This window comes from Heteronotia binoei, chromosome 10, assembly GCF_032191835.1.
Source record: "Heteronotia binoei isolate CCM8104 ecotype False Entrance Well chromosome 10, APGP_CSIRO_Hbin_v1, whole genome shotgun sequence".
Classification (NCBI taxonomy): domain Eukaryota; kingdom Metazoa; phylum Chordata; class Lepidosauria; order Squamata; family Gekkonidae; genus Heteronotia; species Heteronotia binoei.
Window position 1 is genome coordinate 95,768,327 of NC_083232.1, and position 12,259 is coordinate 95,780,585.

Consider the following 12,259-nt stretch of genomic DNA (forward strand, 5'->3'; position numbering starts at 1 on the left):
TTCCCCACAAGAGAAGATCTCGTCTCACTAATCTTTTACAGTTCTTTGAGGGGGTGAACAAGCATATGGACAAGGGTGACACAACAGATGTGGTTTACCTAGATTTCCAGAAGGCTTTTGATAACAAAGATTTCAGGTTTTCACGGCTGGTAACATCGTTAGGGTTTGTAGAATCTTTCGGGATCAAGTGCCGTGTTCTACTGGAGAAAGTTTTCCTTCCAGACGTTTCGTTCTCAGCCGCGGAGAACATCCTCAGTGGCATTGCAGCCGGAGCAGGCGCTCAGACCTTCTTGGCTGCTGTGCATTGAGTGGAGCCAGGGCTGCTGGAGAGCTGCTATTTCTAGGCTGGAGGGGGTGTGATGAAAGGGCAATTGGTTTGTGGATGTGCCCATTGTTTGGTGGGGCTTCCTGGAAGGGTAGTGATAAGGAAACTGGCTGTTGAATGTGACCATTGTTCTGTGTTAATTGCTGGGAGGGTTGGAAGGGGTTTGAAGATACCCTTCTAGGAAGCCCCACCAAACAATGGGCACATCCACAAACCAATTGCCCTTTCATCACACCCCCTCCAGCCTAGAAATAGCAGCTCTCCAGCAGCCCTGGCTCCACTCAATGCACAGCAGCCAAGAAGGTCTGAGCGCCTGCTCCGGCTGCAACACCACTGAGGATGTTCTCCGCAGCTGAGAACGAAACGTCTGGAAGGAAAACTTTCTCCAGTAGAACACGGCACTTGATCCTGAAAGATTCTACAAACCCTAACGCTTTTGATAACGTTCCTCATCAAAAGCTCCTAAGTAAACTCAGCAGTCATGGGATAACATGACAAGTTCTCTTGTGGATTAAAAACTGGTTAATTAACAGGAAATGAAGGGTGAGTATAACTGGAGAATTTTCACATTGGAAGGTGGTAAGCAATGGAGTACTGAACATAAGAACATAAGAGAAGCCATGTTGGATCAAGCCAATGGCCCATTCAGTCCAACACTCTGTGTCACACAATGGCCAATATATATATACACACTGTGGCTAATAGCCACTGATGGACCTCTGCTCCATATTTTTATCCAATCCCCTCTTGAAGCTGGCTATGCTTGTAGCCGCCACCACTTCCTGTGGCAGTGAATTCCATGTGTTAATCACCCTTTGGGTGAAGAAGTACTTCCTTTTATCCATTTTAACCGGACTGCTCAGCAATTTCATCGAATGCCCACGAGTTCTTGTATTGTGAGAAAGGGAGAAAAGGACTTCTTTCTCTACTTTCTCCATCCCATGCATTATCTTGTAAACCTCTATCACGACACCCCGCAGTCGATGTTTCTCCAAGCTAAAGAGCCCCAAGCGTTTTAACCTTTCTTCATAGGGAAAGCGTTCCAAACCTTTAATCATTCTAGTTGCCATTTTCTGGACTTTTTCCAATGCTATAATATCCTTTTTGTGGTGCGGTGGCCAGAATTGCACACAGTATTCCAAATGAGACCGCACCATCGATTTATACAGGGGCATTATGATACTGGCTGATTTGTTTTCAATTCCCTTCCTAATAATTCCCAGCATGGCGTTGGCCTTTTTTATTGCAAACGCACACTGTCTTGACATTTTCAGTGAGTTATCCACCACGACCCCAAGATCTCTCTCTTGGTCAGTCTCTGCCAGTTCACAAGCCATCAACTTGTATTTGTAGCTGGGATTCTTGACCCCAATGTGCATTACTTTGCACTTGGCCACAATGAACCTCATCTGCCACGTTGGCGCCCACTCACCCAGCCTCAACAGATTCCTTTGGAGTGCATTTACAATTTTTAAAAAATTGTTACAGTAAGAAATAGAAGATACATACATATAACAAATAAAGTAAATAAAACTACATGCAAAGAATTACACAACAAAGTATACCTGAAGGGGCTTGGGGTTTTGATCAACAGGTACGATAAGAATCACAATCTCGGACTCTATGCTGAAGTATCCAAATACGTCACACTGTGGCACGGAGACATGGAGGCGGATTTTTTGAAGGATTTCAAGCACAGTGATTGGTCTTTTGTTGTTGAGCTGTAAGAAGTTTAAAAGTCTCTTTAGCCTTTATGACATTTTACAAAGTGATGTTTCTACATCATAGAGGTGAAGAGTTAATAGCAAGCTAAGAAATACTTCATTTATTTATTTATTTTTTAAAAAACCCTGATTTCTCAAGATGAGCACAGCTTTCTGACACCTCTGAACTTGATCAAAACACTGAGGACGCAGGACACAGTAAAATTCTTCCCACTACCAAGAAGACCACAGACATAATTAAGGGGTCGCAAGCACAAGTGAAGCACAACTTGGTAAACAACCACAATATTCAGCAGTAGACACTGGCTGCAATCCAAGACCTCTCACAGCACACACAGAATTCTGTATGTCCAAGGCCTTTTCTTACTTATTCTGGAAGTGCTGCTGTATTCATACATACACCAGCACACTATTCCACTTAATATCCACTAAGGAGTGGATTGAATTGCGGCATTAACACCCTCGCAAAGAAAACAGAGCTCCTCACCTTGGCAAAGGTGTCCAGCTTTTCTTTATCATATAGGACCCTCAGCATTCCAGCACACAAAGGACAGCAGGCTCCTGCATGAGAGAAAGAGGGGGGGGGGGTCATTTCTGACTTGGCTAGGGACCGCAATGGCCCCAGACTTCCACTGTCCTGTTGATCAGAGACCGCAGCACATGATCTTTCTAATGTCACAGATCAAGCTGTTGTGAACTCTGCAGCTCTGTAAAGTTTTTGTCAAGATGTCCCTGAAACTGCTTGTTCTTGTCTACCCCAGAAAGGAAGTCACGGGCCTCTGCCAACATGGCAGGAGGCCAGATGCCCCCAAGGCCCTGGGCAGTGGCCTCACGGATCCACCACACAACAAAGTCACTCTTGTGATCCCCAGCACTGAGGTGCAGGCAGCCACCAGGGCAGCTACAGAGAGAGAATCGTGAGCTGTCCAGTTGACACGGACACATGAGAAACTGCCTTGCGCAGACCCTCGGTCCATCACAGTCAGTATTGCCTATTCAGACTGGCAGTGGTTCTGCAGGGTCTCAGGCTGAAGTCCTTCACATCACTTTCTGTTTGGTCCTTTTTAACTGGGGATGCCAGGGATTGAACCTGGGACCTTCTGAGTCTCAAGCAGATGTTGTACCACTGAGCCACAGTCTCAGGGTGGGGTGGGGCAGCAAAACCTTTTAACTAAACTGCTTGGGGACTCGGTTCTGGTGGGGCTGTGGCATTCTCAATCCGGTGTCCCTTAAATAATGAGGGGCAAGGGATGGAAGGCTCAAGGCCTGTGGTGATGGTGAAAACTTTTAATCTCTGTGGGGTAGGTTTCCTGAAAAACCATCCATGCCGTGTACCGAGGTTTCATTATCTAGGTGCACAATATTGTACAGATGGTCTTTTAAATATTATTTAAAATACATACAAGTCTACAAAAGTTAATATAACATCCTCCATCACATAACAATTAGCAACCAGCTCACAGGTTTCTATTAAGCAGATTTTAACAGGCATTTGTTTCCAAAATTCCTGAATGTGAGCGCCCAGACACCCCTTTATGCACAAGATTCAGCTTAACCTGGCCACAGGCCTAACGCCTAGGAGGTGATGTTTCCATCTTCTAGGTTAAGACACTTTGGTATAGTGGTTAAGTGTGTGGACTCTTATCGGGGAGAACTGGGTTTGATTCCCCACTCCTCCACTTACAGCCTTGGGTCAACCATAGCTCTCAGAGCTATCCTTCAAAGGGCAGCTTCTGGGAGAGCTCTCTCAGTCCCACCCACCTCACAGGGTGTCTGTTGTGAGGGAAGAAGATAAAGGAGATTGTAAGCTGCTCTGATACTATGATTCAGAGATGGGCGGTATATAAATCTACGGTCTTCTTCTTAAGACACTGTCTTGTTACTATCTTCAAGGAATTTGCCAGCAACCTGACACATGTTCATAGCTTGATTCCCAGATATGAACATAAGAGAAGCCACGTTGGATCAGGCCAATGGCCCATCCAGTCCAACACTCTGTGTCACACAGTGGGCAAAAAAACCCAGGCACCATCAGGAGGTCCATCAGTGGGGCAAGGCACTAGAAGCTCTCCCACTGTGCCCCCCCCCCCAGCACCAAGTATACAGAGCATCATTGCCCCAGACAGAGTTCCAACAATATGCTGTGGCTAATAGCCACTGATGGACCTCTGCTCCATATGCTTATCCAATCCCCTCTTGAAGCTGTCTATGCTTGTAGCCGCCACCACCTCCTGTGGCAGTGAATTCCATGTGAAATATGACTGCAAGTATCTTCCTCTATCCTTACCCCTGAATCCCCGCCCCATTTGTTGCAGTATATATTTCCCCTTGCATTTATTACAGGTGCATGCATCAGAGAACAACCTTTCCACAGCCTTTGCAATCAGCTCTTGGCCTCTGAGAAGAATGTGGAAAGTTTCAGCGCTGAAGAGTTTCCTGTGAGAGTGGAGGGAGGGCCTCTTCTCTCTCAGACTCCAAGGGCGAGAGAGGGCAGTCTGCTATATGGTGAAATGGAACCTGGCACTTCCCTTTCTAAGACGACTTTACTGCACCTATCAGTTGATGAGAGACTATAAGAAGGCAGAGCCAAGAACTGGGTATTCTCTCAGGCTGGATAAACATTCGGTCACCCCTGCCTTATGAAGTGGAAAATAAGTTAATCCTTTTCTGCCTGATGACACTAAATAAGCACATATGTGAACCCCTAGGATTTACATAGCACCAGCCAACCCAGAACAAGAAGACTGTGGGGTCTTGCTATGTAAATATGTTGTGTCTGTTTAATTGCCATGATTTAGGGTGGGGTTTTTTATATGTGTGTTGCTGTAGTTTAACTGCAAGCCTATAAAATAAGAAAGGAGGAGGCTGGATGGGTGATTGAAGTGCATTAGCAGGCAGAGTTGACTGGTTTGGAGAGAGAAGTTTTGTGTGGGAGAGTGTTTGTTAAATGTAGGTGGGAGGAGAGCTGAGGTGGGTGCTGTGGAATGTGAAGGAAAACTCTGAGCTCTTTGGAAGTTATCAGCCTAAGTGGCAGGTGAAGAAATTAAGTTTGGTGGAAGCTCTTAGTCTCAGTGACAAGTGAATAAGCCTTTGTGGGTAGATCCATTTAAGGAACTTTAGAAAAAGAACTGCACAACACCTATCTTCACAAAGTTTGAGTCCAGTGGCACCTTTAAGACCAAGAAAGTTTAATAATGGGTATAACCTTCCGTGTGCATGCATACTTCTTCAGATACACCATACACACTTTGCTCTGTTCCTTCAGATCAACGTGACTACCCACATGACTGTACCCAGGGGTGGAATTCTAGCAGGAGCTCCTTTGCATATTAGGCCACACACCCCAGATGTAGCTAATCCTCCAAGAACCTACAAGGCTCTTTTTTATAAGCTCTTGGGGGATTGGCTACATCAGGGGTGTGTGGCCTAACATGCAAAGCAGCTCCTGTTAGAATTCCACCCCTGACTGTAACAATCTGCAACCGCTATGCTTGTGAACTTTACTGAGGCTGTTGCACTGTTATACTTCTAAATAAACTCTGTGTTGGAGAAAATGACTGTTTTATATAACTTAAAGGATCCCTGTTTACCTCAGAGCCACCCCCATGCACGGACAGGTCTGTCATTTTACCAAATATAACCAAATTTACCAAATCCTTCACCTTTTGGAGCCAACCAAGAATTTTAAGGTGAGAGCCTTCGGAGGCAGCAAAAATAAGCAGAAAATGCTAAGGAAGGCAAGGAAGCAGGCTAAAACACATCACCTCAGAACACTACAAAGAGGTGCCATTATAGGTGTTAACCTACAAAAGGGCCAAACATGTCACCGTTTCCTGATCTGCCAACTTACTCAATAGAAGATTGCGCTGAAAAGCAGGCCACACATCTGCAGCCATTCAAGCTATTAACACCAGGTCTCCCATTGGTAAATTTAACATCTGTAAAGAAGGCCTAAAGCAGGGGTGGCCAACGGTAGCTCTCCAGACGTTTTTGGCCTACAACTCCCATCAGCCCCAGCCATTGGTCATGCTGGCTGGGGCTGATGGGAGCTGTAGGCAAAAAACATCTGGAGAGCTACTGTTGGCCACCCCTGGCCTAAAGCATTTTTCCAACAGAGCCCAAAATGGTGGTCTTGTCACCGATAACCAGGGGTGGAATTCTAGCAGGAGCTCCTTTGCGTATTAGGCCACACACCCCTGATGTAGCCAATCAAGGCTCTTTTTTGTAAGCTCTTGGAGGACTGGCTACATTAGGGGTGTGTGGCCTAATATGCAAAGGAGCTCCTGCTAGAATTCCACCCCTGCCGGTAACTTTTAGATGTTCATATACCTAAGTTTAGCATTAGTAAAGATCAATGGGCTCACCAGGTGGAAGTACCGGCTTGCATCCGGTGGCTGAAAGGGGAGGACACTGAACGGACACACATTCTCCTTGTGAGCTGTAATGAGAAAGGGCTCCCACAGCTTGGCAGGGTCCATAGTAATCGACAGCCACGCGGTCAGAATAGGCAGCACAAATGCTGTTGTAGCTTTCGCCATTCTGGCCACACACCACTTCCACTGATTTACAGAAGGACTGAAACAAGAACAGAAAATAACACTGTAATTGACTATTGACAGAAACGAATGAGACCACAGAAACTTGATATATTGTGACTGAAGAAAGTCACGTTATCTCAAGTTTAAAAGTGACTTACATAAAAGCAAAGTTTCAAGTGAAAGAGGGGTAAAGCCGCAAAGACTTCTCTGCACATGTCCTCCTTGCACACATCGCTATGTCTGTGGGCAGTGAAATCCCACAATTTAATTCCTCGCTGCCTAAGGACTTCTCTATTCAATGTGCAATTAAATTGCAGAACTCCCTGCCTGTGGATATGGTGATTTCTGTTGGCACAGATGGCTTTAAGAGGAGATTACACAAAGGCCCATTAGTGGACTCTAGCTATGATGACCAATGGGAACATCCACTCCAGAGGCAGTAAACCTCAGAAGGAAACCCTCTAGGACCACTGGTTGGCTGCTGCGTGAAACAGGATGGCAAACTATGCAGACTACTGGCAGGATCCACCAGGGCTCCTTTTACATTCATACGAAGCTGCTTTTAGTTGAAAACTGCCAACCACCTTTCCTCTCACTAGTAATGCCACCATTACTAGTGGTTAAGTGTGCAGAATCTTACCTGGGAGAACTGGGTTCGATTCCCCACTCCTCCACTTGCACCTTGGGTCGACCATAGTTCTCACAGAGCTGTCCTCAATAGGGCAGCTTCTGGGAGACTCTCTCAGCCCCACCCACCTCACAGGGTGTCTGTTGTGGGGGGGAGAAATTGTGAGTGAAATTCGGAGTGCAGGGTGGGATATAAATCCAATATCGTTATCATCACCACCACCACATTACAAGATTGGTAGGCATGTATCCCAAAACGTACAAGCAGGATACAGACGTTTGTTTTTGACCAGGAGCATACGCTGTGAGAAGGCACAAGTGGCCTCTTAACAGGGCTGTGCATTGATTCCAGGAAGATCCATTAATAACAACAAACACCTCAGAGAGAAAACAGAGAAGGACACAGCCAACATTATTACATGTCTGCAACTGGCTGGCTGTATCATTTCAGGCGGCAGGTGAAAACTCCAGATGTCTGAAGGCTCCCCCCACAGAAAATTCTCCCTGCATAAGCAAAGCTGACGACTCAAGGCAAAAAGTCCAAGGGGTCATCTGATTCCTCAGAAAAGAGATGCTAATTTTGAGAAATCTTTTATGCGCGGAAGAACACAATCCAGATTCCTTACCTACAATCTGAAATGGTAGAATCATAGCATCCAAATATTTGAAAACCGCTTACACCAACCTATCCCAGAAAAGTTCAAGGCAGCTAAGCAGCACCATGAACCATTAACTTAATAAAACCACAAATGCACCTTATAGGGCTTCTGCTTATTTGTTTCAGTTCTAAGACCCTTTTTATTACGTTCAGGAGGAATCAATGCTTCAGGCGAAGTAGAGAGCAAGAACAGACAACAGCCTAGGGAAGAAGGCTGTCTTTCAAGAGAAGCGCTTGACAGAATGCTTCCTTCCTTCTAATCCGCACATCTATTAAAACGGCAGATGCTGTTTTCAAATTCGGAGTAGGTTTTAAATTCAGATCTGGATAAAAACATTTAGACTGCAGAAGATCATACTGTATGAAAAGAGTTCGATCGCATGCCGATTTCTTGAAATGTGTTTGCAAAATAGCTCCATACCTGACATGGACCTTTGTATGATATACTCTTCCCTTTTTGGTGCAAAGTACATGGATTGTTATATTCTATATTGTCTGTATCGCAAACAGGTTCTTGTAACTGGTCACCGCAATGGAACTGTCTCGGCACACATTCATACTGGTTGCATCCAAATTTCTTGAAACTGGTTAAGCAAACCTGTGGTTTTGGTATACATCTGGACAAAACAATAGTTTCATATCATTTATGTCATTGCTTCAAAAAGAGAGAGAAAACAAAGCAAGTATTCAGATAATTTCATAAAAAGAAGTTAGCTCTGGCTTCGAAGACGAACTGCACAAAATACATTTGCCAAAAATGTTGTGCCAGTTGGTATCCAGTTGCACGGCAAGTGCAAGAGAAAGGCAAGGACTGCATGAAAGCCATTTTTTATTTGGTGGATTTCTGCTCTTGCAGACAGGAGGTTAGTTCCTGCCTCTGGACTGGGAAGACGGGGCTGAAAGATCACTTCCTGTGAGGCAGAATCTTTTTATCGCTGTCACAGGGTGGCAACACTATCAACAGAAGAAAACCACCAATTGCAAATCTCATGTTGCCACCATGCTAGTCATTTAGCCTGGAATGGACACAGTTCATTCTGCAGTGAAGCATCATTGTCTATGTAGTGTTTTCCGTTATTTTTCTTTCTTTGAATTTTAAAAAATAAAGCTTATGAAGGGCTCCACAGAAACCCTGAATCCCTGTCAAAGGCAGAAAGGTGACAGGGAGCTTCTTGTGTGATTTCATCTTATAAGAAATGACATTTTAGCATCAGGGTTGCCAACAGGGTGGAGCCTGGAGGACAAAACTGGGGGAGGAGTCAGATGGAGGGCCCCTGAATTCCATGTCATGCGGCTTTCATGGAATGCATGGGGGGGGGGGGGAATCTAATGCAGTTCTGACTGCAGCCACTAGGGGTACAAGGGAAGCTAGCCTTTCTGCAACATTTACCATGATGCTAGGGAAAATGCTGATCGGATCTTGCTAAATCTATCCACCAGCCAAGTTTGGACAGGACAGAGCCTCCTAAAAAAGTCTATGGTTACCTTTTTTCCCTTTAGTTCTACCCAACTTCTGTTCAGCCAGATCTTGCCAAGGGGCAGCCCTGTTAGTGTGTGGTAGCAAAAAATAAAAACGCAAACCTTTCCTTGTTCTTTCCTACATTTCTCTTAACTCTTTGCCACATCTCTGACATTTTGCTCTCTTCCTTTTATGATCTGCCATTCATCTATCCCCACTTTTAATTTTTCTCTCCCTCTGCCTATTTTTGAGTCCTCACCCATCCTTAGGGGCCACTCAGAATGTGTTTACTACTAGTATATAGGAGCAAACCTCTATTAACATTACAGACAGAAGGGGGGGAGTTAATATTTCCCCATAATCTATTAAAGTAATAAAAGGATGCTTACCCCCCCCAAAAAAAGAAAAACACACACTCCACCCGTAACGTACATGACAATAAATGTCAACCTGCCTCAGTGGTAACAAATGAGGAACAGAAGTTGGAATTGATTGATTGACTGATTGAATATATTGCCTTTATCTCCAAGGGGGACCCAAAGCATCTTACATCTTCGTCTCCCTTCTGTTTTATCCTTATACCATGTGAAGCAGGTTAGGCAGAGAGGGTATGACAGCCCAAGTTCCCCCAGAAAGCTTCTAGGGAGGAATGGGGAGTCAAACCTAGCTTTCCCAGATTCTAGGTGGACACTTTAGCCACTACACAAGTTTAGCTTCCACTGCAAGTAGCATGGGGGTTTGGAGATAACCTGGGTTATCCAGGTTATCTCCAGTTCCTTTCACTTTTGACCCTGGAACTCCCACAATTATCCTGAAGTTGGTGGCCATTTTTACACTTCCTAGTTTTATTTTCTGATGAGTTATGCCTGCCACAAATGAACAGAATGGGCATGTGGATCCTTTTCTTATTATAGATACATGTTAATAGCCAGCCAAGTAATTTGTTTTTTTACGATATTTGGTTTGGATCAGGATTGTATGGGAGGACAGGCAGAATCTTTGCATGGGGGCCTATGGTAGCTCTCGGCAGCCCTGTTCAGCACTGTCTTCTCAATAAGACTTCCTCTCTCTTTCTACATATATACTTCCATGCCTTCCTGACTGCATAGAGTTCACAGTCTCCCGCTGGGGGTGAGATTTCCCCTGAAAACTGACTAGAAGTGGCAGCTCCACTTTCCCCATCCCCCTGCGTCTTCTAGTCAGTTTCACTAGAAACTGAACAGAAGTGCAGGGGGCTGGGGAGAGCAGAACTGCCACTTCTAGTCAGTTTCCAAGCTGGTGAAACTGACCCAAAGCTGTAGGGTAGCTTCCCTTTCTTTCCCCAGCTTGACATACTCCTAGGAGAGCAGTTTACTGGGGGCACCTGCTTTGGGAGGGGAGGTCTGCAGTTTGTCCCCCCAAAATCCAATTTGCATGAAACTTGGAAAGCAGGTAGCGGGAGTCTGCTGAAGAGTTTGCCACAAGTTTTGGAGTCTCTAGCCCTCTTGGGGGCCTTTCTACACCTTTCCAAACCAAACAAACCAACAAACCATGAATTGTCTGGGAAACTGAAAAAACATAAACCGAACCACCAATATGGGCAACTCAACAAACCAAGAAATGAAACAAACCACCTTTTTCGAGTTCTGTGCTGATCCCTAGTATCTAGTTCTAGCCCCATGGTGGCCAAACTGCGATTCCCAGAGGTCAAGGAGGAACTTAATGCAGGCTTACTCTCAAGTGAGAAGGTATACCATTGGCAGTTACCCTATGAGTGCTGACCCATAGGTAGGCGACTATTTGCACCATGGGTGAAGCAGGGAAGGAGGGGGAAATAGGTAGGCTTGCAAGCTCTTCTCCTGCACCACAGTGGTCACCTGGAGACCTAGAATGGCGGAAGAGAGTACAAGAGCCGAGGGAGCCACTGGAAGCAGATACAGAATTAAAGAGGGTGGCGCAGGGCTCCCCCTTAGTTTCATAGCTCTTGTAGGTACTGTATTTACTAACCTTGGTGTCAAGGCAAAGAGAGATGTATAATGATGCAAACAGTGGTCAGTGATTTATATGGTATGCATGTTTCCATCTCCCACAGGTGCCAAAAAATAAGTCCCTAACCTTTCCCTATGCTGGTTTTACAGGGACTATTATTCCCCGCTTTTGTTTTTTAAAGAAGTCTCCTTCTAACATGGTTGTGTTGTAAAGTGCACACATATGTATTTTATCTATCAGTGCAAAGAAAAAAGCAAGAGTTTTAATAAAGACGTGTGTAATATTTGTCCATGTCTTGCGGCTCTCAAACACCTGACTTTTTTTTCCTATGTGGCTCTTACGTTATGCAAGTTTGGCCACCGCTGTTCTAGCCCATTCCTTTCTATTAACACATAATTACAATTAGGCTATGTACAATCTATTGTTCTTTTGCCCAGTATTCTATGAATTGATCCCCCTGTATTATTCTTAAATATCTTAAATGTTTACCTCTGATTTCTGAGGCAGGGGTTAGGATTGCAAGGATCCTTAGACATACAGGATCCAAACTCAAACTGATTGTCCTGAAGCCCAACACAACGTGCTATGCACGCACTGGGATAAGTACGTCCATTCTGCCCACACACTGGAACAAACTGATCGGCACAGTTACATGGCAGACCTGAAAGAGGAAAATCTGTCTTTGGGAACTTGCAGATGCATGCACATGACTACAATTCAAGGTTCCTACAGGAGCAAATGCCAGGTAGTATTGCTCCTCGGTTATGAATTATCACAAGCCAACACAAAATTAAACACATTTAAGCCAAAGAAATTAACAACAGAGAACTGAATCAACCAGTTTAAGCATACTTACTTCCTTGTAGAATTTGGCCCTTCTTTTCTAAGCATGTTACAATAGGTGTTATAGTCTTATAATTCATTTGCCCCTTAGAATTGTGAGTTTTGCTTTGTGCTAAA

The 12,259-nt window shown here is 44.8% G+C and overlaps 1 protein-coding gene across 1 annotated transcript in view; it reads right to left on the bottom strand.

The window, feature by feature from the left end:
• The window catches only part of RECK (reversion inducing cysteine rich protein with kazal motifs), a 65,848-nt gene that overhangs the window by 3,510 nt on the left and 50,079 nt on the right, over nucleotides 1-12,259 (bottom strand). Inside the window, exons 16-20 of the mRNA XM_060247804.1 lie at nucleotides 11,789-11,960; nucleotides 8,294-8,489; nucleotides 6,414-6,624; nucleotides 2,537-2,610; nucleotides 1,891-2,046 (exon numbers count right to left, since the gene is read on the bottom strand). Coding sequence (XP_060103787.1) covers nucleotides 1,891-2,046; nucleotides 2,537-2,610; nucleotides 6,414-6,624; nucleotides 8,294-8,489; nucleotides 11,789-11,960 — 809 coding nt within the window. The remainder of the gene's footprint in view (nucleotides 1-1,890; nucleotides 2,047-2,536; nucleotides 2,611-6,413; nucleotides 6,625-8,293; nucleotides 8,490-11,788; nucleotides 11,961-12,259) is intronic.